The sequence below is a fragment of the Chiloscyllium plagiosum genome, chromosome 35, assembly GCF_004010195.1.
Source record: "Chiloscyllium plagiosum isolate BGI_BamShark_2017 chromosome 35, ASM401019v2, whole genome shotgun sequence".
Taxonomy (NCBI): domain Eukaryota; kingdom Metazoa; phylum Chordata; class Chondrichthyes; order Orectolobiformes; family Hemiscylliidae; genus Chiloscyllium; species Chiloscyllium plagiosum.
This window is the reverse complement of record NC_057744.1, coordinates 2986649-3012819: the sequence shown is the minus strand read 5'-3', so window position 1 is coordinate 3012819 and position 26171 is coordinate 2986649. Positions and strand designations below refer to the sequence as shown.

At 38.4% G+C, this 26171-nt stretch overlaps 1 protein-coding gene across 2 annotated transcripts in view; it reads left to right on the top strand.

The window, feature by feature from the left end:
* The window catches only part of sorl1 (sortilin-related receptor, L(DLR class) A repeats containing), a 189525-nt gene that overhangs the window by 32255 nt on the left and 131099 nt on the right, over positions 1-26171 (top strand). For both annotated transcript variants that reach the window (XM_043676455.1, XM_043676454.1), the window contains exon 2: positions 18743-18859. In XM_043676455.1, the coding sequence (XP_043532390.1) occupies positions 18743-18859 (117 nt within the window). The remainder of the gene's footprint in view (positions 1-18742; positions 18860-26171) is intronic.

The following is a 26171-nucleotide window of genomic DNA, read 5'->3' as shown; positions in this document are numbered from 1 at the left end:
TAAGGCTTGGCAATTAAAAGTCATCTGAATGAGCAGTTAAAATGCTGAGGCATAGTAATTCTGGACCATGTGAAGGTAAACATGGCCAATATAGTTTAGTGGTTGTTGGTTGGCAAAGACATGTGTGAAAGGGCCTGTTTCTATTTTGTGTGACTCTTTGCTGAGGACCTATTCCGGCTCCCTGCTAAATTCCAGGTCTACACTTAGCTTCCTTAACTACACTTGTTTTGCTTGGCTACACTAAACAAGCCTGTGTTTATAACTAGCTGAACTGGGCCGAGATAAACCAGAATCAACTAGTAGCTCATTAACTACTTGGCTGTCAATGTTTGGTCTGCTTACACAGTTCCTTCCAGTTACTGCCAATTACAGACTAGATTAGATTTTTAAAACAAAACTAACACTTCTAAACTCCTTGTTTACCAAACTGTAGGTTCGCACACCATCTCCTTAACAGTGCTCCTATCGGTTAAAAATGTGAAATTAACATTGTGCTGAGAAAACCAATATTGTCGATGAAAGTGCAGGTTAACTTTTTCACTGTTTAGTTGCAGTTAAAAATTGTACAAAATGACGATATATTGTATATTCCCCTTGAGATTACCTGCATAGTTGTTGTGTATTAAACAAAGCAGTTAGAATGTTTTTGTAACTTTCTTGTATATTTATAGTTTCAATGAATAACAAGTAGCAGTCCACCTTTTGATGTACTTGCTTGTTTAAAAGTAACCTTGAAATTATGCATTTACTTATGTTCTCTATCAATATAGAATTTCACACATGCATAATTACATAATATCTTGAGCATCCTTTATAGTTGGTTGGTTGCCAATTGTATAAACTTGTAATGAGCTTTAGCATTTTTAGTTTTGAAGACAAGAACTCAGAAAGTTTCAACTTCTACAGCAACAATTTCTTCCCACCAGTGTCATCAAGGATCCTCAAGGATCTATTTCCACATTCCTTTCTTTTGCGCCTTGGCATGTTTCCCCCTTGGTAACATAATGTTATGGTCACCTAGCTCTAGCCAAGTATGTAATCTGGAATCTGGATATTGCAATCTGGCATTGGGATATTGAACCAAACCATTCCAAGTTGGTGGTTGGAGTGATGATTAACAGGGATGCCAGCTGTGTTCTGATGCTGCATTTTTGTGGGACTGCCCTCCAGATCAGGTTTTGTATCTGCCTGGAACACCCAGAAAAGGTGATAGTGATTTTCAGAACAAAATTCATTTGTGTTTTGTTAGCTTCTCTGGCTGGCCTTACATTTATTATTCATCCCTAATTGCTTTTGAAAGTGATGGTGGATGACTGCAGTCTTTGGGATGTAGGTATATCCATAATGTGGTTCAGGAGGAATTTCCAGGATTTTGACCTGGTGACAGTGAAGTCATGCTGATCTATTCCAAGTTAAGATGGTGAATATTCCCATCTATCTACTGCTTTAGCAAAGGAAGGTAGTAGTGGAGTGATAATGTAACTGAACTAGCAATTTACAACCCCAGGCCAAAGTTCAATCGGCATAATTTTGAAACCCACCATAGTAGATGGTGAAATTTGAACTCAGTAAAACGTGGAATAAAGAGTTGACTGAATGGTGGCCATGTAAACATTGTCATTTAAAAACCCATCTAATTTACTAATATCCTTATCTCGTCTGGCTTACATGTGACCCCAGACCAATAGCAGAAATTTGGTTGACTTTCACCTGCCCTTTGGGCAAATAAGGATAGATAATAAATGATGGCCTAGCAAGAGATGTCCACATCCTATGAATAAATGAAAAGAAGCCATGAGGTTCATGGGGCAATTGGGAATTAGCAACTAATGCAGGCCTTGCCAGCAATGACCAGATCCCATTAAAGAATGAAAATATATATTGGTGAAGATATAGAGCAGTTAGCCCAAATTAATCTTGGCTGGGTTTTCAGCATGGAAACCTCTGGAGCACAATCTGTCAAACTGCAACTTCTGGGTACAGGTTTGAGTTGGCTGCTCTGATATAACTGTTCTGTTACAGCCCTCAATAGCAGCAAAGATATATGTTCCCAAAGGTCTGAATTACTGATGTTTGATATTTGTTTGTCTCTGAAGTTGACAGATCCAGCAAAGAAAAGAAAAGCAATAATCTGCATTGCTTCAGTTAGTGCTCAATCTGTGTGGCCACAAGTGCCAGTGTTTTAATCGTGTATTAATTTATAAAAGGTTCCTTGCATTTCATGTGCATACCGGCTGAACAAAACATCTACCACCATTTGAGTACTAAACTGCCAATCCTTGACTAAAGTTTGCACTTTTGGCCTGAATATGGCATTACGCATCTTAATGCAAGCCCAGTTTTATCCAGCTGTACCAAGCAATACTTCAGTTTAACTTCATTGGAGTGCATTCTAATTATGTTGGCTTGCAAAGAATCTGATGGACTCGTGCTTATTTTCCAACTTGAATATTGTTGGCAGCTATGACCTTTTTGCTCTGACCTGCCCTGTAGGAGTTCCTCATTTTTGGTTGAGGTTATTTTTTTTGCGAACTTCAATTATTTTGAGTGATTTGAGCTGCTCCACCATCCCTACATATGATGTTGAAATTTCTGGGTGCTGAAATCTATTATCAGCCATTCTACGTACTATTTTAGCAGTTGCATTGTAAGCAAAACCAAAGAAGTGAAGCCCATACAGCAGTTTTTAAAAAAAAAACTCTCTGGTTCTGTTTTTCCTTTAGAATTTTACCAGCCAATACACAGATGAGTGCGTGTGTGCATTACATGTATTTTGCCTTTTTCATCATCTGTGAAGAGCAATATGAGTTGTTCAAAGCAATTTATGTCCATTTCGAATGATGAGCAATTAATGCCATTAGAGATGTAGGTGATGAGTGGCTAGTCAGTCACACTTCAGTCAGATCTCTTTCTTTTGCATTTTTTAAAGCTTTTCTTTCTCTCTTCTTTGTTCTCTGTCATTCTGTCTGCTTACAAATGGAACCAGTTATGAGGATTGTCTTCATTGTGAAGAAAACTAGTTACATGGCATAGAAGTCAAGTTCTTTCAAATTCAAGTGCTCCTTGACTACTTCTGATTTTTTCATTTGCACATTTAAGTTTAATAAAATGTTTAGTGTAATGGAGAGCAAAGGATTCAGTAAATGTGGGCCTTGCCAGTGATGTCTATGTCCTTTGAGTGAATTAAGAAAGAAAATTCATGCTGTCTGGATTTATTGTTTTATAAGAATTAATTACAGAGAATTAATTATAACCTCTTAATAAGTATGTGTCATTTTTTTTCTTTTTGTCTAACTCAATTGATTGAATCTGGCAGCATGAGTGAGTGAACGTATGCTATTAATGCTGAGCTGCATTTTATGTTGCTGAACTGCATTTTATGTCGCTCAACTGTTATTGATTTTATTTTTTGTTTTTCTGTCCTTGGCTTCAGTAACTCTTTCAATTGAGCACCAACAATTGCATTTATCATATGCAATCTCCAACAAGTGAACAGAAAAATAATTTTTCAAGTCTACATAATAGACAGGATCCCTCCAAAATTTCTATTGATTTCATAAATCGGCAAGTGATTTTTAAAAAACTCCTCCTCCTTCCTTTGCTCAAATAAATGTGCACATCAACATCCTACTTTTGCATGTCAAATTAATTTGATGTGCCATGTTAGCCCACTAAATTGAATTGTGCAATAAATCATTTTGCTCACAATGAACAAATGCATGTTTTGTAGTAAGCAGTAAAAGCATCGTGTCTGGAATGATTAATTTACAGCATTCTATTGAGGCAGGTTCTGCAACGGCAAATCCTCCTGATTTTCTTTTCACATATTTTTAAACTGTTAATTATTTATTTGGTGGTTTTCTTATGATTTCTGGAGTAGCTCTTGAGTCAAAATGTCAGATATCCAAATTCACAAGCAAAAGCAAAACTATTTTCATAGTTTCAAACTTAGTTTTATAAATTAATTCTTTCAAGTGTAACTGGATTGTGTTCCACCTTCCATCCTGAGATGAAGTGGAGCACATCCTCGCTGCTGTCCTGTCTGATGCATTTTGATGAGATTAAATTTAAAAAAGTACAGGTATATAATTGCAGCTTTCACAACTAAAGGAAATCTAAAGAAATGTATGGTAGATCAAGTACTTCTGAAATATTTTCTGTTCTTGGCAAATCTTTAACTTGCTTAAAAATGTGTTGCTGGAAAAGCGCAGCAGGTCAGGCAGCATCAAAGGAGAAGCCCTTATGCCTGAAATGTCAATTTTCCTGTTCCTTTGATGCTGCCTGACCTGCTGCGCTTTTCCAGCAACACATTTTTAAGCTCTGATCCCCAGCATCTGCAGTCCTCACTTTCTCCTAAATCTTTAACTTGGCCTTCATGAGATCTGCGTTCTGATGTTTCTGCAAGTGAGAAGAGATGTGTTCCCCTCTTCAGCATTGCCCATTAGCCACAACAATTTAAAAAAAAAATCTTTTTGTTTTGTCTTTTAACAAGCAGTTATATCCCTCTAATGAAAGTTTATCTACCCAATGTTTATTGGATCTGTAAAGAACCATCTTACAAAGCTGTCTTGAGCGGAAGAACAATTATTTACACACACTGTAATCTCAGTACAAAGTTAGAAGAATGGTGACTCGTACAAAAGGAAGATAAAATAATACAGTTTTAAGTACTTAGGGTGTTCTTTGTGGCATAAACGGTTTTGACCCGAGGCCACAGTTGTTCAGTTGATGTTTCTGTCCTGAATGACTTTTATGAACTCTATGAATGTCTTGTATCTTCAGGACTTAGAGGTGCCGGTGTTGGACTGGGGTGGACAAAGGTAAAAATCACACAACACCAGGTTATAATCCAACAGGTTTATTTGGAAGCACTAGCTTTTGGAGCACTGCTGGTGGTTGTGGAGGTTAAGATCATGCTCACAGAATTTATAGCCAAAGGAGTCCAGTGTCGTGGAGATGTGATATAGTAAACAATCTTGGATTAAAATTTACATCTTTTCTAATGTGATTTGCTGATTTCTGTTCTTTGATATGTAAATCCCAGAACTTCTTTTCAACAACATTTTCAAGATAGCTCAGCTTTTTAAACAACAGGTATGAATGAAGTCTGTCTGTGACCCAATGCTATGTCAGACTGACATACCCTCTTAATAGTTTTTCGGAGTTTTACATGGATTCATGCAGTTTTTGAGCAAAATAGAATATAGTTCTGCAAAGACAAATTCATCCCATAAGCTTATATGTGTGCGTATGTAGGAGCAAAAGATTGCGTCCATGTGAGTTAGGCAAGATTACAGTGGTGCTGGAAAGACATAGCAGGTCAGACAGCATCCGAGGAGCAGGAAAATCGACATTTTGGGCAAAAGCCATTCATCAGGAAGGGCATTTGCCTGAAAAGTCGATTTTCCTGTTTCTTGGATGCTGTCTGACCCTGCTGTGCTTTTCCAGCACCACTGTAATCTAGACTCTAATCTCCAGTATCTGCAGTACCCACCTCTGCCCTGTGCATGTGAGTGCGTGTGTAAGTTTTTTTTTGGTTAAGTGTGAGTGAGAGGGTGTGTATGCCGTTGATAGTGCGGGGGTGTATGTGTGTGCATATGAGAGAGGACGTGTGGCTGAGCAGAAGCTGAAAGCAACGTTTGGTACTTATGGAAATGATCTCAACTGGGATCTTGGGTTCAGGTGACTCTGTGTGTGTCTCTCTCTCTCTGTCTCTGTCTCTGTCTCTCTCTCTCTGGCTGTCTCTCTCTCTCAGTCCTACATACTCACATACCCACGCAAACCCTCCCTCATACACAAGTTCTCTCTCATATGCACACACTCCCGCCACACTCTCAACGGCACACGCACCCTCCCGCACATACCCCTTCACACTAAGACATAATCAAAAACTTACGCACGCACTACCATGTGCACACTCAGTCTGTCACTCCTACATGCATACACATATAAGCTTATAGGGTGAATTTGTTTTTGCACAATTACATTTTATTTTGCTCAAACTGCATAAATCCATGTAAAACTCTGTAAAGGGTTATCAGTCCGACGTCGCATTGGGACACAGATAGACTTCATACCTGTTGTTTAAAAAGCTGAGCTATCTTGAGAATGTAATTTAAAAGAAGTTCTGGGACTAACATATCAAAGAACAGAAACCAGCATAACCCATTATTAAAGATGGAAGTTTTAATCTAAGATTGCCATGATCATATTGAATGGTGGTGCAGGCTCGAAGGGCAGAATGGCCTACTCCTGCACCTATTGTCTATTGTTTACTGTATCACATCTCCATGACACTAGACTCCTTTAGCTATAAATTCATTCATTCATCCTGATGAAGGGCTTTTGCCTGAAATGTCGATTTTCCTGCTCCTTGGATGCTGCCTGGCCTGCTGTGCTTTTCCAGCACCACTCTAATCTAGACACTGATTTCCATTATCTGCAGTCCTCACTTTTGCCTATAAATTCTGTGAGCATGACCTTAACCTCCACAACCACCTGATGAAGGAGCAGCGCCCCAAATACTAGTGCTTCCAAATAAACCTGTTGGATTAAACCTGGTGTTGTGTGACTTGTATCGTCAGTATAGCAAATGTTGCCGATTTCTTTAGTTTTCAATATCTGGACATTTCTCTGTGTTGGCGTGGGGCAGCTAGTTCCAGTCACATGTTCATCTCTTATGCTCTGCCAAAACTGCCTCCTTTAAAATACAGTTGGTTTGTTAATTTTCAATGCTGCAGTTCACTGTTTACAAGCTTGATGATCATAGGCAATATCTTTCATCTCCAATATATGTCAAAATCTGAGATTAGGCTTTCTTAGGCCTGATTTTAGTACCTTCTGATGAAATGTTAATTTTGATCCAGACTGTCTTTGGTGTCATGATGTGGCCAACCAGTGGTCCTTTTAAATCTCTATTTTTTTTCCTTATTTTATTTTTAAACCATTTCAGTTCAAGTACTAAAAACAGGTCATCCTAGTTGAAAATCAGTAATCTGTGCTGTATCTTTTGTGACAGATGACATTATATAATTTCAGTTAACAACAGTCTTGCCAGCAAAACAGAAAATATATCAATTGAGGCACAGTGAAACAAGAAACTAATCTTGTTCTATTTTCATCCAACTTCTTTATTACTTTTGTAAACCAATTTTTAAACTTGAAACTAAAGAAAAGTGAAATTATTATTTAAAAATAGTTTTGTCCCCTAATGTGTCTGTCATTACAAAATTGTAGTTGTGTTGTCATAGTCTTACCCGACTATAGGGGCTGCTCTCTTATTAGACAGAAGCGACTAGTGGTGATTTAACCTGAGGGCCATCAGACCTCTGGCAAGGGAAGAGGTTGAGAAGGAAAGTCTTTCATGGTAACTTCAAACCAGTGATGGGAATTGAATGCACTTTGTTGGCATCACACTGCTCTGTAAACCAACGATCCAGCCAACTGAGCTAAACCTAGTTCCAAAATTGTAGTAAGGAGCTAGTTTTCCTTCACAATATAAAAGTATAGAAAACTGATTAATCCTGTGACCAAGTTCACATAAAAGAGAGAGTTTAACTCGAGTAAATTTATAACCTTGCATGAAGGCTGGATGAGAATTCACTGAAGTTTCTGACATATTTCTGTAGACCTAGTCAATTTGTTAATACGGTCAGGCATTTTTGTACTTACTAATCTGTAACTTTAGTGTTGTTAAAGTTTGGCTTTTTATCATAAAATGGCTTGCCCTATCATATTGTAAAATGATCTATTTTTGTAATTTTATTCAGTTAGCCAATCAACCAAGCTAGTTGGGTTCTTTTTTCCGAACACACTCCTCTGTAGGTAGTTTAAAGCTACTTTGAGGTAATCTCTAGAGTTTCCTGTCCTACTTCAGAGCATTATAATAATTACTGACAAAATTTTTAGCTTTTGTTAATTGGAATTAAAGACTCGTAATTGGAGTTTAATTTTAAATTTAGAATCTAGCACAAGAAATTGAAGTCATCATTAACAAAGTTTGATGTAAAGCACACTACTTTCTCTTCCTATGATTTAGCTCTGTTATCTCTGGTCTGTAATAGTCACATCTTTTGTGAAAAGTAATTAAGCTCAGAAGGGTGGATATTTCATTCAGATTCAAGACCATTTTCCCTGCTTTCCCCATCTCCCTATAGGCAGATTACTATCTAAATGGAGTCAAGTTAGGTAAAGAGGAAGTGCAACGAGATCTAGGTGTTCTTGTACATGAGTCAATGAAAGCAAGCATGCAGGTACAGCAGGCAGTGAAGAAAGCTAATGGCATGCTGACCTTCATAACAAGAGGAATTGAGTATAGGAGCAAAGAGGCCCTTCTGCAGGACCTCTACAGGACCCTAGTGAGATTGCACCTGGAGTACTGTGTGCAGTTTTGGTCTCCAAGTTTGAGGAAGGACATTTTGGCTATTGAGGGAGTGCGGCGTAGGTTCACAAGGTCAATTCCCAGAATGGCGGGACTATCATATGTTGAAAAATTGGAGCGACTGGGCTTGTAAACCCTTGAGTTTAGAAGGATGAGAGGGGATCTGATTGAGACGTATAAGATTATTAAAGGATTGAACACTTTGGAGGCAGGAAGCATGTTTCCGCTGATGGGCGAGTCCAGAACCAGAGGACACAGTTTAAAAATAAGGGGTAGGTCATTTAGAACAGAGTTGAGGAGAAACTTCTTCACCCAGAGAGTGGTGGGTGTGTGGAAAGCTCTGCCCCAGAAGGCAGTGGAGGCCAAGTCTTTGGATACTTTCAAGAAAGATGGATAGAGCTCTTAAAGATAGTGGAATCAAGGGTTATGGGGATAAGGCAGGAACAGGATACTGATTGAGGATGATCAGCCATGATCATAATGAATGGTGGTGCTGGCTCGAACGGCCAAATGGCCTGCTCCTGCACCTAGTGTCTATTTACAGGTTCACTTTATTTTAAAAACTGATCAATTTCCTAATAATTTGTAGGTACTTTAAAGGACTTTAATTTTCTGGTGTTGATTTTGACTCTCATTCAAACATTGTCATAGTTTATAAACAAACATGAAGTTATGTAATGTCTGTTTAGTTCTTTTTTACTTATCCTTTGGTATTTTCTTTATGGAGAAGAGAATTGTACACCAAACGAGAGTTGATAATTTCCTGAGATTATGGACACTTGTCTTTTTACTCCCTTAGTTGTTTGATTTTCAAATCTACAACAATTTAAACTGGGATACATTTATTGCACTTATTTCCTTTGACCAGCAAATTAGGTCACAGAATAATATAAGTTTTACTTTTGCTTGCTTCTCAGCACTTCTTTGGATTTATCAACCTTTTTATTTGTCACTTGGTACTTGTCACTCTCACTTCTGGATGTAATTCTATTCCTGTTTCAAGAGGGATGAAGATTTAACGTCCATGTTAGAAATTAACTTTGTTTTCTTGCATATGAGTCTAAAAAGAGTGCCATAATATTATGATGTCATTATAGACTTGTAATCAGACTAACTTAGGATCTTGAAGAAGTGGAACCTAGCATCTTGTCTCTGTCACAATTATCTCACTGTAAGCTCTAAGTAGTTGCTAACATGCATCAACTGTACGTTAACTGTGAGAGACTTTTGAGGTTCTTGTTGGGTAGTGGTTGTTTCCCTATCTCTGAAACAGATGGCTAGAGTTTAGGACCCACCTACTCCTGAGGTGTAATGACATCTCTGAACAGGTTGATTTCAAATATCTACAAGAGACTTCTTCTAGTTAAAGTATAAAGTGGGTTTCTCTTCCACATTAGACCAAATGGGCCCAGAAGTTTCCTGTGTTTGAAGGCTGGTGTCAACATCCTCTTTATTATGAGCAACAGTTCATACAGCAGACGGGGGAATTTGATTTTTTTAAAATATGAGATTAACAGTCTAATGATGACGTATGTAGGAGCGTATGTGGTTATGGTAGAGGATTTTAACTTTCCAAACATAGGCTGGGACTGCCATAGTATTAAGGGTTTAGATGGAGAGGAATTTAAGTGTGTACAAGAAAATTTTCTGATTCAGCATGTGGATGTACCTACTAGAGAAGATGCAAAACTTGACATACTCTTGGGAAATAAGGCAGGGCAGGTGACTGAGGTGTCAGTGGGGGAGCACTTTGGGGCCAGCGACCATAATTCTATTAGATTTGAAATCGTGATGGAAAAGGATAGACCAGATCCAAAAGTTGAAATTCTAAATTGAAGAAAGGCCAGTTTTGACGGTATTAGGCAAGGACTTTCGAAAGCTGATTGGGGGCAGATGTTTGCAGGTAAAGGGAAAGAAATTGAGGGTTTGGTTAAAAAAAAAGAAGGAAGCATATGTAAGGTATAGGCAGGATAGATTGAGTGAATCCTTAAGTATACTCCCTACTGCCATTATACTCTAAGAGGGAAATCAGGAGGGCAAAAAGGGGACATGAAATAGCTTTGGCAAATAGAGTTAAGGAGAATCCAACGGCTTTTACAAATACATTACGGACAAAAGGATAACTAGGGAGAAAATAGGGCCCATCAAAGATCAGCAAGGCAGCCTTTGTGTCGAGCCTCAGAAAATGGGGGAGATACTAAACAAGTATTTTGCATCAGTATTTACTGTGAAAAAAGGATATGGAAGATATAGAAAGTAGTGAAATAAATGGTGACACCTTGCAAAATGTCCATATTACAGAGAAGGAAGTGCTGGATGTCTTGAAAAGGTAAATAAATCCCCAGGACCTGATCCGGTGTAACCGAGAACTCTGTCGGTAGCAAGAGAAGTGATTGCTGGGCCTCTTGCTGAGATATTTGTATCATTGATAGTCACAGGTAAGGTGTGGAAGACTGGAGGTTGGCTAACGTGGTGCTGCTTTTTTTTTAAGGAGGGTAGTAAGGACAAGCCAGGAAACTATAGAACAGTGAGCCTGACGTCAATGTTGGGCAAGTTGTTGGAGGGAATCCTGAGGGACAGGATGTACATGTATTTGGAAAGGCAAGGACTGATTAGGGATAGTCAACATGGCTTTGTGAATGGGAAGTCATGTCTCACAAACTTGATTGAGTTTTTTGAGGAAGTAACAAAGAGGATTGATGAGGGCAAAGGGGTAGATGTGATCTATATGGACTTCAGTAAGGCGTTCTACAAGGTTCCCCGGAATAAAGGGAGAACTAGCCATTTGGATACAGAACTGGCTCAAAGGTAGAAGACAGAGGGTAGTAGTGGTGGGTTGTTTTTCAGACTGGAGGGCTGTGACCCGTGGAGTGCCACAAGGATTGGTGCTGAGTCCTCTACTTTTTGTTATTTACATAAATGATTTGGATGCAAGCATAAGAAGTACAGTTAGTAAGTTTGCAGATGACACCAAAATTGGAGGTGTAGTGGACAGCGAAGAAGGTTAGAGCATAAAAATGTGTTGCTGGAAAAGCGCAGAAGGTCAGACAGCATCAAAGGAACAGGAGAATCGATGTTTCGGGCGTAAGCCCTTCTTCAGGAATTCCTGAAGATCCAGTAGTTCCTTGAAAGTGGGAGTTGCAGGTCAATAAGGTAGTCAAGAAAGCATTTGGTATGCTTGCTTTTATTGGTCAGTATATTAAGTACAGGAGTTGGGAGGTCACTTTGTGGCTGTACAGGACATTGGTTAGGCCACTGTTGGAATATTGCATACAATTCTGGTCTCCTTCCTATTGGAAAGATGTTGTGAAACTTGAAAGGGTTCAGAAAAGATTTACAAGGATGTTGCCTGGCTTGGAAGATTTGAGCTATGGGGAGAGGCTGAACAGGCTGGGGCTGTTTTCCCTGGAGTGTCGGAGGCTGAGGGGTGACCTTTATAGAGGTTTACAAAATTATGAGGGTCATGGATAGGATAAATAGACAGAGTCTTTTCCCTGGGGTGGGCGAGTCCAGAACTAGAGGGCATAGGTTTAGGGTGAGAGAGGAGAGATATAAAAGGGACCTAAGGGAAAAACTTTTTCGCAACTTTTTCAAGTGGTGGAGGCTGGTACAATTGCAACATTTAAGAGGCATTTGGATGGGTATATGAATAGGAAGAGTTTGGAGGGATATGGGCCAGGTGCTGGCAGTTGGGACTAAATTGGGTTGGGATATCTGGTCGGCATGGACAAGTTGGACCGAAGGGTCTGTTTCCATGCTGTACATCTCTATGATTCTATGATTCAGTAATACCTTTTTAGGGGAGGAAGCTGCCATCCGTAACTTCGTCTGGCCTACATGTGACTCCACAGCAATATGGTTGACTTTAATTGCCCTTTGGGTCATTAAATGCGGGCCTAGGGAACAACACCGTCATCTCATGAATAAATAAAAAGTGAGCTGGTATGTAAATGTCAACAATACTGCCCTTGCAACAAATTCTAATTTGTACCTTTTGTAATCTTATAGTAACCTGAACTCTGATCTCTAAGGAGTTGACAAACCAGCTTCTTTCATGTTGGTGCAGCTTTATATTATCCTATTGATTTCTCAGACTTCAAATAATAGCCTGTCTCTTTTCCCCCCCACCATTTTTGCTTTCTGTTCTAATCTTCGTGACATCAGCAAAGTCTTGTTAATATCTAAGAACACAATATATCATTGTTTTGCTCACTACCTTTTTTTTTCAAGAATCACAGTAGATTTATCAAATTTGACATTTGCTTTCAAAGCCCTTCCGATTTGCACTTCCATTCACTACTTTTCTGTGTTTATTTTATAGTTATTGTCTTCAGAAAGTTCTGTAATGATTTTTTTTCCCCTTTTAAACATTACAATACGGTTTCAGTACCTTTTTTCACTAAGCTATACACTATATAATCATCCAATCCTGATAGAAATTGATGCTGAATCAAATATGTTGAAATGAAAAAATGGTGAGTTTCATGGATACTCTTAAGGGAAGAAAAGAAATTGGAAAAGTTAACCAAAACCTCCATAAGCAATCAGCCAAAGCAAAGCAAGATTACTATATTCAATCACCTTGGCAGGTACTACTTTTATAACCATTGGGCAATATTTTGAGGTAAAGAATCTCACCTTCAATGGAGAGCCAGACGTCGCAATCCTAATATGCACTATTGGCCTGGGACATCAACCAACAATTTAAAGTCTACAGATAGTATAAAGTTTTTTTTTGTTTTCACTTCTTTTTAATCTGATATGTCCATTTTAGTCATGACTACGATTCATATTTTTTGTGGATCAAATAAGCATTTTTTCATCACAATGTTATATTCTCATAATTCCATATTTTTTTTGATAGAGCGTAATAAGAATCTACTAATGACCATGAAGCCATTGCCGATTGTCTGAAAACCCCTTCTGACTCACTAATCTCCTTCAGGGAAGGAAATCTGCTACCCTCACATGGTCTGGCCTACATGTGACTCTGGACTCACAGCAAATGTAGTTGACTCTCAATGGCCCTCTGGCTTAGTCAGTAACCCCCACATCCTGTGAATGTATTTTTAAAAATCATCTATTTAAATTTCACAAACAATACACCATCAAAGTCTATTCCTGGAGTGGTGAATAATCGCACAAATAAGCTAACCTGTTGACTGATATTTATATTTTACGGTCTGGCAATATTAGCACTTCTAAATAATTTAGACAATTCCATAAAAAGTAAAATGCAGATGCTGTAAGTCTGAAACACAAGATGCTGGAAATACTCAGCAGGTCTGACTTTTTTCATCAGAATTTGTACAAGTATTTTTTTGAACTTATGTTCTTCAGAGTAATTGAGATGAAGATTAATTGAGGCTTTAAAATGTTCTGACAGTAAAACACAAACAGTTTACAGAGAAGAGAGAAATGCATGCAACTTAAGACTCTGAACAAATTTATTTTTCTTTGGGATAGATTAGTTCTATTGTTAACACCTTGATCTTCTTTCAATTTGGTCTTGTAAATTGGCTGCTTTTCACATGTTTCACTGTTGATAGTGTCTAAAGCAAAAGCAGTTTGATAACATCTGAGATCAACTTCTACAGTTTCCTTCGTTTTAGCCCGACAGCTATCTTTAATCAGTGTTTAAGTCTGAAAATTACATGGTTTTAACTGTTAATTGAGATAGTCTGAAGGAGTTCAAGTAATAAGCTTTTGAATTGGTTATCCTTCCCAAAGTACCTTGTAATTTTTCAGTTTAAAAGTTTTTGTGTTTTACCCAAATGAAGAATCCAGATTTGCTAGTTAGCATTCTTTTTTAGCATTTTTTAAAAATTCCAAAATACAATACACCAAAATCCAAAATAAGCCATTTTCAAGTCCCGGAGTAAAACATTTGGGAGAAAAGCTGTCCAACTGTGCGAGTGACTGACTTCGGAGAGATTCCATCTTCAAATATCTCCTCTTTTTTTTTTCCCCAATTGTTAAAAACTCCACTGGGAGTATTGGTTTTCAGTACCGATAACCTATACCACTTAACTACAATAAATTGATGAAATGGTATTCCTCAAGAGGCCAATTCAGTCTGTGGTTTTTGTCATTACAATATAAACCAAGAGTTCTTTCCAATGAAGGATCGCTGAAACTAAACTGCCAGCAAATCCTTGAGAAGCAGTTTTACTATCTTTCTTTTATTTTTCCTTTAGTGGGATAGGTTGAACTGGAAACCAGCTTTACTTCATGGGGGAGCTAAAATTCCCAATAGCACAGTATTGGGAGCATTTGTTTCATTGGCATGTTTGTTCTAACGACCAGCCATTCGAGTTTTCACTACCTTATCAAAGCAGAATTCTAATGGACGTGCTTCCTAAATGTAAGGTGGTGGCCCTACCAGAATTATCTATGGTGTCATTCTCATTTTACAATTTTTGGCTAGCAAGATGAGCATAGTGAGTGATATTTTTTTATTTTAAATAAATGTATTTGTTTGTAAAATGTGGGAGGCATTTTCCAAAGGAGCAGTTCCTCATGCCCTATTGGAAATTTATCCCTTAGCTGAAATCATAATGCAGAGTTTTTAAAAATGATCGTTTTTATTAATGGGTTCCTGCCATGTGCTAATTGCTTGCCACTTTACAAAAGCGATTAATGCTCTGCCACTACCAATCTTTATTCTCCTGAAGAAGTGCATTATTTTACTGACTGTGTAAAATAGTTTATGATACCTGAGGTTTTTACTTTTTTTTAACCTGAGGTGTTAATTGGGTTATTGTGCTATTTGGGTGTATCACAGTTGAGTCTAATCCTAACACTGGACAAACAGCCTTCTACTAGGGATCTGACTTGACAGAGTTAAGCAAAGACACTGGCTGTTTTCTGAGAATTAACCTTTCAAAATATTCAATTTTTAAACTTACTGCACAGCAGCATGATACTGCCGTCTAAAGTGTATCCTACAGAATATTTTGTACAGATCTGAAAGCTGTACACAGCTTGCTTATGTTCTTATAGGCCACCTGTAATTCTTTTCTTAGTTCAGTTCTCACTGTGTAATTTTGAACAGCAAATGGAGAGGCAGTGATGCAGTGGTAATGACATTGGACTCGTAATCCAGAGCCCCAGGGTAATGTTGTGGAGTCATGGGTTCAAATTCAACAATGAGGCAGATGGTAAAACTTAAATTTAATAAAAGTCCAGAATAAACAAAAGCTAACCTAATGCTGACCACATAACTGCTGCTGATCTTTGTTGTTTAAAAACCCAATTGGGTTACTAACGTCTTTTTAGGGAAGGAAATCTGTCATCTTATACCTCCTGTACATATGTGATTCCAGTCCCACAACAATGTATGGTTGACTCTTAAACCCCCTTTCGGTAATTAAGGATGGGCAATAAATGCTGGCCCAGCCAGTGGTGCCCATAGCCTATGAAGAAATTAAGCAAAAATGGGATTGTGTTATTCACTCACTGCAGAGTGTGGGTAACGATCTAAAAACGTTAGAGCAGCTTCAGTAGGCTTTCCAGCCAGCATTAGTTAATGATTGTCACTTCCTCCATCATCATGACGACTAGGTCCTTGTTTGCCAATTTAACTTGGAGAAGTCAAAGTATTTTCATCTAAAAATCTAAAATATTGGCCGTGTTTAACATTTTCTGATGTGTATTGTGGTGTGGGTGGATAGGCAAAGGAAGTAGAGAGGAACAAGAATTAAATATGAAAGATTTCTGGATTAGAATCATTGAATCCCTACAGTGTAGAAACAGGCCCTTCGGCCCAACAAGTCCACACCAATCCTCTGAACAGTAACCCAACCAGACCCATTCCCATACCCTGTTATCCTCCACTTACCCCTGACTAATGCACCTAACCTACATATCCCTGAACACTCTGGGCAATTTAGCATGGCCAATTCACCTGCCCTGCACATCTTTGGACTGTGGGAGGAAATCCACGCAGACACGGTGACAATGTGCAAACTCCACACAACAGTCGCCCACAGCTGCAAACAAACCCGAGTCCCTGGCGCTGTGAGGCAGCAGTGCTAACCACTGAGCCACTGGGCTGTGAAACATTTTTAATACACAATTGTTGGAAGGAATCCAGCTGTAGGAAAATCCCATAGGGAAGAATGCAACACTGAAAAAGGAATTCTGTTTTTTGGGGGGCAGGCATTTTTGAGGAAATGTGACAAACATTTATTTCTAATTTTTAATTTTATTTTGTGTAAATTTCAAATGGTGAATGTTCAAATGTGCATCCATGGTCTTCTATTCGTAAAGCATTTTAAGATGTCTGTCTTGCATTTAAAGATTATTCCTGAGTGGGAATATATTGGAAGACAAACAACATTTTCAATGGGCACAAGTTACTGGAAAAGCTCAGCAGGTCTGGCAGCATCTATGGAGAGAGCAGAGTTAATGTTTCAGGACCAGTGACCCTTCCTCAGAACCTCTGATCTCTCTCCACAGATACTGCCAGACTTGCTGAGCTTTTCCAGCAACTTCTGATTTTTGTTTCTAATTTACAGCATCTGCAGTTCTTTTGGTTTTTATTTCACATTTTGAATGGACATTTGTTTCCATGTTTAAAGATGAAAAGTTGTTTCAGTATTCCAAAGCATGAAACAAATAAAATGTAATAGTTTACTCATGACCTTGGGGAAGTGCCTTTTGGAAAACACTAGATAGTTTTTCAGAATTCTTCATCCCTGTTTTGCAGAGTTCATGTTCCAGAAATAAAACAAAACGTATGGAATTGTGTAATGGCACAAGTTTTGATCTTGGGCTACCATTGCAAAAGTCCCTCTCACTGAAACAGCAGCCTGACCTAATGTGCTTGAGTGCGTAGTGGGGTTGAATTCATGAGCTTCTGACTGCAAAGTGAGGGTGCTACCAAATGTCTGCTCTTCCGGAAAAGCCTGTTATTCCTTTTTCTAGATCCACTCGATGCTTGCATTCCTCGCAGTACCTGTTCAATGTCTTCAGCCTTATGTTCAAAGCTTTTCAAATTTTGTGCTGTCTTGAATTTTAATCCTTCTCCTCACCGTTAAAAAATCTTGAGTGGGGAAAGTCTCACCTATGTCACACTAAATATCCCTCTCTCTAACCAGGTTATTATAGAAGTCCAAATTTGATGTATATCAATATAATCAGGACAAAAAACAAATCTTGCATTGACTGCTCTTCATAACCCTCGGCTGTCTCAAAATTGTTTTTATGGTGAATAGAAAAAGACAGGTGGTGGAACAATCTGTGCATTTTAATAGATTTTCACATTTCTGCGAGCAGAACAATAAGATTCACTTTGGTTAACCGTTAATTTAATCAGTGATTTGCAATTATGTAAGATTGCAGTTTGCTAGTTAGAATTCTGGGCAGAAAATGCTTGCATTCATTGCTATAGTGACTTCGTTGCTCAGACATTGTCTTCCACAGCCTTTTTTGTTTTGTCTTCTGAATGCAGCGTGCGACCATTTTTAATGCTGTAATATAAAATAAATTTTCCATGTGAAATGGCAAATATTGCATCAATTTCTGTAGTGAAAATAGGTTTGGAGTATTATAAAGTAAGCTATCCATTGACCTTGTTTTGTGTTTGCATGCTGGTGTTGACATCTGAATATTTGTAAGGGGACTTCTGATGCAACTGCTTAATTTTTTTAAGACCCTCATTAAATGTGTACATAATAGAAGCCCAATAGATTGCTTGGCCTGTTGAACCTACTTCACTAGTCAATAAGACCTTCGCTGATCTAATTACTCCATTTTCCTGCGTTTTCACTTGTTGCTTATCAAAAATCCATCTATTGCTTTCTTTAGAAATATTCAAGGACTTGTTGCCATCACATTTTTGAGCAATGAAGTTCCTAAAAAGACCCTCTGAAAGGGGAAAAAAAAAATTCCTTATCTGTCTTTAAATGGTCAACTTCTTTTTCTTTTGAAGCAGTTACCCCCTAGTTCTAGATCCTCATTGAAGAGGAAACCTACATTCCGTTGTCAAGACCCTTCACAATCTTGTATACTTTAATAAAGTCATCTCTTCTCAACTCATCTCAGCAGATTTAAACTGAGCCTGTCTACTCTTTCTTGATTAGATAATCTGCTTATTTCAGTAATAATCCAGTAATCTTTTCTGAACTGCTTCCAACACATTTGCATCCATCCTTAAGTAAGGAGACCATTATTGTGCACATTACTTCATTTGTGGCCTGACCAATACTACGTACAACTGAAGCATAACCTCCCAGTTTTTTGGTTCAGTTTCCCTTGCAAGAAGTAATGCTATTCTATTTGCTTTATTTTGTGAATTATTAATTGTGGTATTTTTAGTGACTGACTGACTATTAATGATACATCATGATTTTATTGTAGGTGAACCTCAATGATTCACACAATCAAATGGTTGTTCACTGGGCTGGAGAAAAGAGCAATGTGATCGTGGCACTTGCCCGGGACAGTCCGATTTTGCAGGGACCTCACACTAGTGCTGTAAGTGAAATGTTTAAAATGTCACTTATGTATATCAAGATGGCTTATGTTGCCAAGTACCACGCTTAAGATGTGGAAGTTCATGCAGATTTTCTGGATTCTTTAAAACAAAACAAAACTATCCTGTGATAAATATATTATTTATCAGTTGTTGGCATTTGTTCCAATGTTAAATGTAACAAGTTGCCCCAATTTTAGTAAAATCGATTTAAAGCTTCAAATAAGGCATTTTTGTGTGCATTTATATGTAAAATATGCTTTGTGTGTACATTGTTGTAAATTCCTATCTGGTTTGTTAGTGTCCTTTTGCAGGCAAAAAATCTGCTTCCCGTGACCTGTCTGGTCCATATTTGATTCCAGACCCATAGCAGTGTGGTTGCTTTTAGCTGCCCTTAGGATTGTCCTAGCAAACTACTTGGGGTTGAAGTCATAAATGGCAATGATAGATGGGCAATAGATGCTGGCCTTTCCTGAAATGCTACAGCCTGTGATTGACCTTTTACAAAATAGGAATATTAACTGAGATTTTTACAGAATATCATGTTTTTGTTTCATGCAGAGCATGGAACGAGTAGCAGTACTAGATATGGAGATGGAGTACAGCCTGCCGTGACTCAGCAAGACAAGAATATTGCCAGGGGTGGAGGACTTGAGCTATATATAGGGAGAGGCTGAACAGGCTGGGGCTGTTTTCTCTGGAGTGTCGGAGACTGAAGGGTGACCGTATAGAGGTTTAAAATCATGAGGGACATGGATAGGGTAAATAGACCAATTCTTTTTCCCAGGGTAGGGGAGTCCAGAACTAGAGGACAAAGCTTTAAGGTGAGAGGGAAAGATTTAAAAGGGACCTAAAGGGGTAATGTTTTCATGCAGCAAGTGGTGGTGTGTATGGAATGAGCTGCCCGAGGAAGTGGTGGAGGCTGGTACAATTATGACATTTAGAAGGCATCTGGATGGGTATATGAATAGGAAGGGTTTAGAAGGATATGGGCCAAATACTGGCAATTGGGATTAGATATAGGATATCTGGTCAGCATGGATGCGTTGGACTGAGCGGTCTGTTTCCATGCTGTACATCTTTGTGACTCTGTAAGATTGCTTATCACTTCTTTTTTCAAGAGGAAGTAGTGAGAGACAATAAATGATGATGGGCCTGTCCCCAGCAAGGCTTTGAGCAGTACATTTTTTTTTAAAAGTTCAATTCATTCTTAACTTAAGATTATGATACTTGTGCTATAAACCCTTACTCTTTTCAGAGGTTGGAGCAATAAGAACTTAATTGTATTCAGGTAAATTTTGTTCTTTCCATAAATGATCTGGTTAACTGAGTGTAGTGGTATTGATTCACTTAATTTGGTGCATGAATGTCTCAGCAGTTGCTTCCAGGTTGGATAGATTGTTTTTTGTTTTCGCACTGCTGCTGTTCTCAACAGTGTAGCAAGGGAGGACCTAGGACAGGCAAAAATTTCACTTCCTCTCTAGTCACAGGAGAGATGCTAGAGAACAGCCAATATGATATCATTATTCAAGAAGGGAGCTCGGGATAAACCAGAAACTACAGGCTAATAAGGCTAACCTCACTGGTGGGGAAACTATTTGAAGCATCTTGAGGGACAGAATTAATCTGCATTTAGAGAGAGATTAGCAACTAATCAAGGACAGTCACATACTTTTTGTTAAGTTTACAGTGTGGGGGTGGGGTCTTGTCCGACCACCTTGATTGAATTTTTCAAAGAGGTGACCAGATGCGTAGATTAGGGTTCGCTTTTGATAATCTACTTGATTTAGCAAGGCTTTTGATAAGGGTCTGCATGGGAGACTGATAGCAAACATAAGAGCCCAGGGCATCCAAATAAATTTGGCAAATTTGGCAACACATTGGTCAAGTGTTAGGAAGCAGAGGGTGATGTTTGAGAGAATTATTTCTGACTGGAAGATTGGGTCCAGTGGGCTTCCACAGGGATCAGTGTTGCTGTGATGATGCTCATTTAACAAGGTTATGTTGTCCTTGGCTTTTTTTTCCAGAGAATTCATAAAAGATACAGACTCCAAAAGGTCTAGATTTGAACAGGTTTTAGGGCCAGTTTGATGATAGCTAACAGATACTACCTCAGTAAAAGGCTTTCAAGTTTTTAAACAAAACTCTTGTACAATGAAAAAGGAGTGGCTAGTGCTCCCAGCTCAGCTTATCTCTGGTTTGATTTGCTTTCGTTTGGTTTTAACATAGTAGTGTTTTAAAGCTGCTGGACCCAATGAAGCAGGCCCATGCTGGTAGTTGACTTCTCTCCTGTCAGACCTGGCGTTTTGCCAAGGGTTGTTTGTGGGGTTTGTTGCAAGTATCGGAAGCAGCATCATTAAGTTGGTATAATTTGCCGGGTTTTTGGATAGGTTTAAGTTATTTGTTATTCTGTTCACTTTCCTTTGTGTTTCATTCAGTAATCTTGTAAATAAATTCTGTTTTGTTTAAAACTGTGGTTTGACCAACTGCATCCCTCCTAGAATATCTGCGTTATACCTGCTGAAAAGCAAAGTTACGGTTTGGGCTACTTTCTTGAGATGTTTTGAGTGGGTCTGGCGTGGTCCATAAAAGTAGGTGATGCATTTTGGCAGGACAACAAATCGAGGGAATATAATGGTGAATGGTAGGATCTGAGAATCAAAGCAACCTTAATGTACACGTGCAGTGATTCTTCAAGATATCAGGACAGGTAAATAATGTAAATAAGAAGGCATAAGGGATACTTTTTTTTAGCTGAGGAATGACGTTTCAGCACAGGGAGTTTATGCTGGAGCTGCATAAAACATTGGTAAGGCCACAGCTGGAATGTTTGTGATCGCACTGGAGAGGGTTTAGAGGAGATGTACCAGTATGTTGCCTGGGCTGGAGAGTTTAATTTATGTTTAGTTGTGAAGAGAGATTGGGTCTGTCTCCATGGGTAGTGTCTGACCAGCGGTGATGTCCAGCATTTGCTATTTTCACTTGGACAGACTGGCATTGTTTGCCTCGGTGCAAAGGATCCTGAGAGGAGACATGATTAAGATGTGCAAAATTCTATGGGGTGTAGGCAAGGTAGGCAGGAAAAGACTTTTTACCCTTTAAATTTAGATTAGATTCCCTACAGTATGGAAACAGGCCCTTCAGCCCAACAAGTCCATACTGACCCTCTGACGAGTAACCCACCCAGACTCCTTTTCCTACCCTGACTAATGCACTTAACACTATGGACAATTGAGCGTGGCCAATTCACATGACCTTCATGTCTTTTGTATTGTGGGAGGAAACTGGAGCACCCGGAGGAAACTCGTGCAGACACTGGGAGAATGTGCAAACTCCATACATATAGTTGCCCGAGGCAGGAATCAAACCCAGGTCCCTGGTGCTGTGCAGCAGCAGTGCTAACCACTGAGCTACCTTGTCACCTATGCCCCCAAGCTATTGATTCCTCCATCAAGGGAAGGTGCAGGAGGGTTAGAGTGGATGTGAGGAAAAACCTTTTCATCCAGGGAATGGGGTATCTGGAACTAACTGTAAGGGCGGGAATGGCAGAAAACATCAGACATCAAAAAAGTATTTTGAAGTACACTTGCAATATGGAAGCATGCAGGGTTATAGGCCAAGTGCTGGAAAATGGTGGCTGTTTTTGACCAGTGTGGATTGGCAATGGGCCGAAGGGCGCCTCTACATGCTGTAGATATCTATGACTCTCTCTGATGGTTACAGTTCTCAGCTTGATGCCTTACCTAACTGTGCTTTGTTGCAATTTTTAGGGCTTGTTCCAAAACTTTTAAATGTCTGTCAAAGTATCTCCTCAGAAATCCAGAGCAGATTTTTATTTCTGCATAATAACTTCCATTTATACAGCGTTGTTAGCATAACAAAGTCTCATAAAATGCTCAATTTTATAGTATAAATTATTCTAATTGATTGTCGCAAATTACAGGTAATTTGACAAGAATAATTCAAAAAATTTGCAAATTGTCATCAAATACTACTTTGGAAATCTATTCAACAGCAGTAGATTGGTTTTCTGCATTGTAAATTGTTTTAGCTGTCAATATGTTCTCCATATGTATAAATCCCTATTCATTCCTCCATCTCGACTATCAGGTCAAGATTGTGCTACGCCATGTGTATAATTTTCAGAGAAGTTTACATTTTGTTTATATATTTAATATTTTAAATACTTAGTCACCAACCCAGTATTTTCCATTGCACCTCCGCTAACAATCTTGTAAGTTTAAACCGCTTTTATAATTCTGACTTGACCTGATGGAAGTAAAACTTCAAGAAGAAATTCAATCTTCATGCCAAGTAGACAATGGTACAGCTGTAAAAATAGAATGTATAGGTATGAATGTAGAAGAAATTAGCAATCTTGCTCTGTGTGAAGTAATTTTATTTATCCATTGTCCTTGTCAAATGAGGTGAAAGAAAATAAGTAGCAATTTACTGAAAGCTGTTGATTGTACTTGAGAGGACTAATGCAAAGTAAAACTGCTGTAGTGGATTATGTGAAACATTTAAATTCCATAGAGAGACAACTCTAATGTAGACAGCTTACAACACAGACCCAAAAGAATAATTATTTGTATGAATTTAGTAAAGGAGCTTAATTAACATTGTTGACGTAGGTTAGCTTATCACGATTTTCAGCAATGTGCCAGTTAAAAACTTGGCAATAGGCATTCTTACCAGTGTTGTCCTTTTGAATGTGGTTGAGTTGATGAGGACTGCTAATTGCATGTTCCTACTCAGTGTAGTTTGACCCAGTTTCTACTGCACCACGTGATAGTGCCAAATGTAGCAACTTATTAACACGTTTGTGGAGACTTGGAGGTAGAGAGTTGGGAAGCATTAAATTCATTTCTGACATTCAAATTTTAAAAATTGGACCTTTTTAAAATAAAATTAGGAAGAAAGGGGTGAAATTGGGTGGTATTGAATGAAGAGAAAGCTGAATATTATACTGTGTTTCATGTGTGGCAGATTGGAACGCCACTGAAATAACTTTGTGGCCGAATTTGGAAAAGCTGTGTCAGAAATAAGTGGATTGCTGTACTGGGAGCTTCCTGTGTGGGTCCATATTTTTATGTGGGCAATCTTAATTGAAATAAGTTGAGGATAAACAGCAGTAGTTGGGAGTTCTCGGCATTTAACATGTACTGTAGTGTTTAATGAATTTTCCCAAAGCACAACGTTTAGAACTGTTATTCAATCAAAAAGTTAAAGTTCCATAATTATTCTGTCCTTGAAATGAAATAAATATAATGCTTATGTTGCTGCACTTCATTTTGCCAGACTGGAAAACCTAAGCATCATCCACAGGCATTGTAGTCCTGAGTTTTATTTACTATTTTCTGCCCCCCCCCCCCCCCCCCCCTCCATAAGCAGTGAAATTCTGAATAATGTAATAGTACAGGATTACAGGAACTCACAGGTTTGCTTGCGAAAAACAATTTTTAACAAGACAAATCATGTATCTGGAATCTGTCCCTCTGTCTTATTTCGTCACTATCTTGCCCCAATTTCTTTTAACAAGATCTTGTAAAGCAATTTTTAAAAACAAAATTCTGTATTTTTGATTGTGGACTGAAATAGGAAAAGGGCTATCTTTAAAAATCAAGGATTAAGAAAGGTATTGCTACAGTTTATTAAATCAAGCTGCCAGCAGTTGTTGTAAGTGCTGTTTTACACTTTTATTTGTTCAACTGTGGGCTGTCAAGGGGATGTTTGGGGGAGGGGGTGCAAATTGGCACCAGGGAGTGTGTACAAAATGAGATTCAGCCAGTAACAAATAGTTGATAAATCTGTGTTGTGATGACCAGTTGTTACTAACAAAAACCTTCTGTCTGCCAACAACCATGAGATTAATTTGCAGGTAGTTGAATAACTTTTATGAGAATGAGATAGGCCAAATGCCTTTAGACGTCGAATAGGGAAGTGGTGTCCTTTCTCTTGCCTAGTGTCTGTCTTTTTTTTCCCTCGCCAGTTTCTGTACGCTGTTGCTTTTAACCAATATGTCAGAGACTTTATAAGTTGTGAATCAGTTGCTCAGTGCCTCCTGCAGGCTGCAGGAAATACATGGAGAAGAGCTGTCAAAGAGAGGCAAGCCAGGGGATCATCTCAATGACCCTGCAGATAGGGACATTGAATTGCTTTCCCAGTTTGCCAGTCATGTCCAGCCAAGTGTCTTATGTGTATGTTTTAACCAGTAGAGTTATATGTTGACTGTTTATAAGAGTATACCTGTAGCTAGAATTTATTTTTCTGTAGCTAGAATTTATTTTTCTGTGGTTAGAATTTATTTTTCTGTAGCTAGAATTTATTTATTTGTATTAAATAATAATTCTTGTTAAATACAAAAAAGCTGAACCTTGTTTTGTTAATTTGGATCTAAAAGTCATAAATTGGGGAATTCTCTGTACTTTTGAAAAAAGCTTCATACTTTTGTGACGACCCTGGGAGTAGTGGGGCCTTAATTTCTAGCATGCTGTGCCCAGTATGGCGTGACAATTTTCACAGAATCATGAAAATGTTCAAGCACAGAGGAGACCATTCAGCTCCTTTTGTGTCTGCGTTGGTTGTCTGAAAAAGCAATTGACCTAATGCCACTGCTCAATCACCTTCCTGGATCCTGCACCACCTTCTCTTATTGCAGATAATAATTCCATTCCTTTATGAATGCTTTGAACCAGGTTCCACCACACTCACTGTCAGGCAGCCTATTCCAGATCTTAACCATTCACTGCAACAAAACGTTTCTCCTTATGTCTCCATTGCTTCTTTGTTAATTGTATAAAATCTGTGCCGTCTCATTCTCAATCATTCCACTTTCTTCATAATGTGATAGGTAATGGTAATATCTTGGAAATGAGGGAAAAAACACTTTTTTTAACTCACTGGCAGCCGCCTATCTGCACAATTTATGATAACAGAATATTCTCCAATGACTGTTCTATAATGTGAAAACAAATCAATGATCTGGAAAATGAGAGCGAGAAATCTTCTTCAGTTCTATTTAAAGAAATACTATCACTTCTGTGGAGATTTCATGACCTCAGTACGTCCGTGCAGCAACCAATAAAGTGTAGTGTTATAAACCCAACTGATAGTAAGACTGGACAGCTTGGATCATGGAGTGAAACCTGGCTTGATAGACCATAAGTTTTTGTTTGATCTTTTTGTCCTGCAAAAGAAATCACTGAACATATTCATGAGGCTGACAAAAGAAATATGTTTATTATATTTGACATGAACTATTGGAACGATTTCACTACAAACATCAAAAAGAAAGATTCATCCTTGTTTATC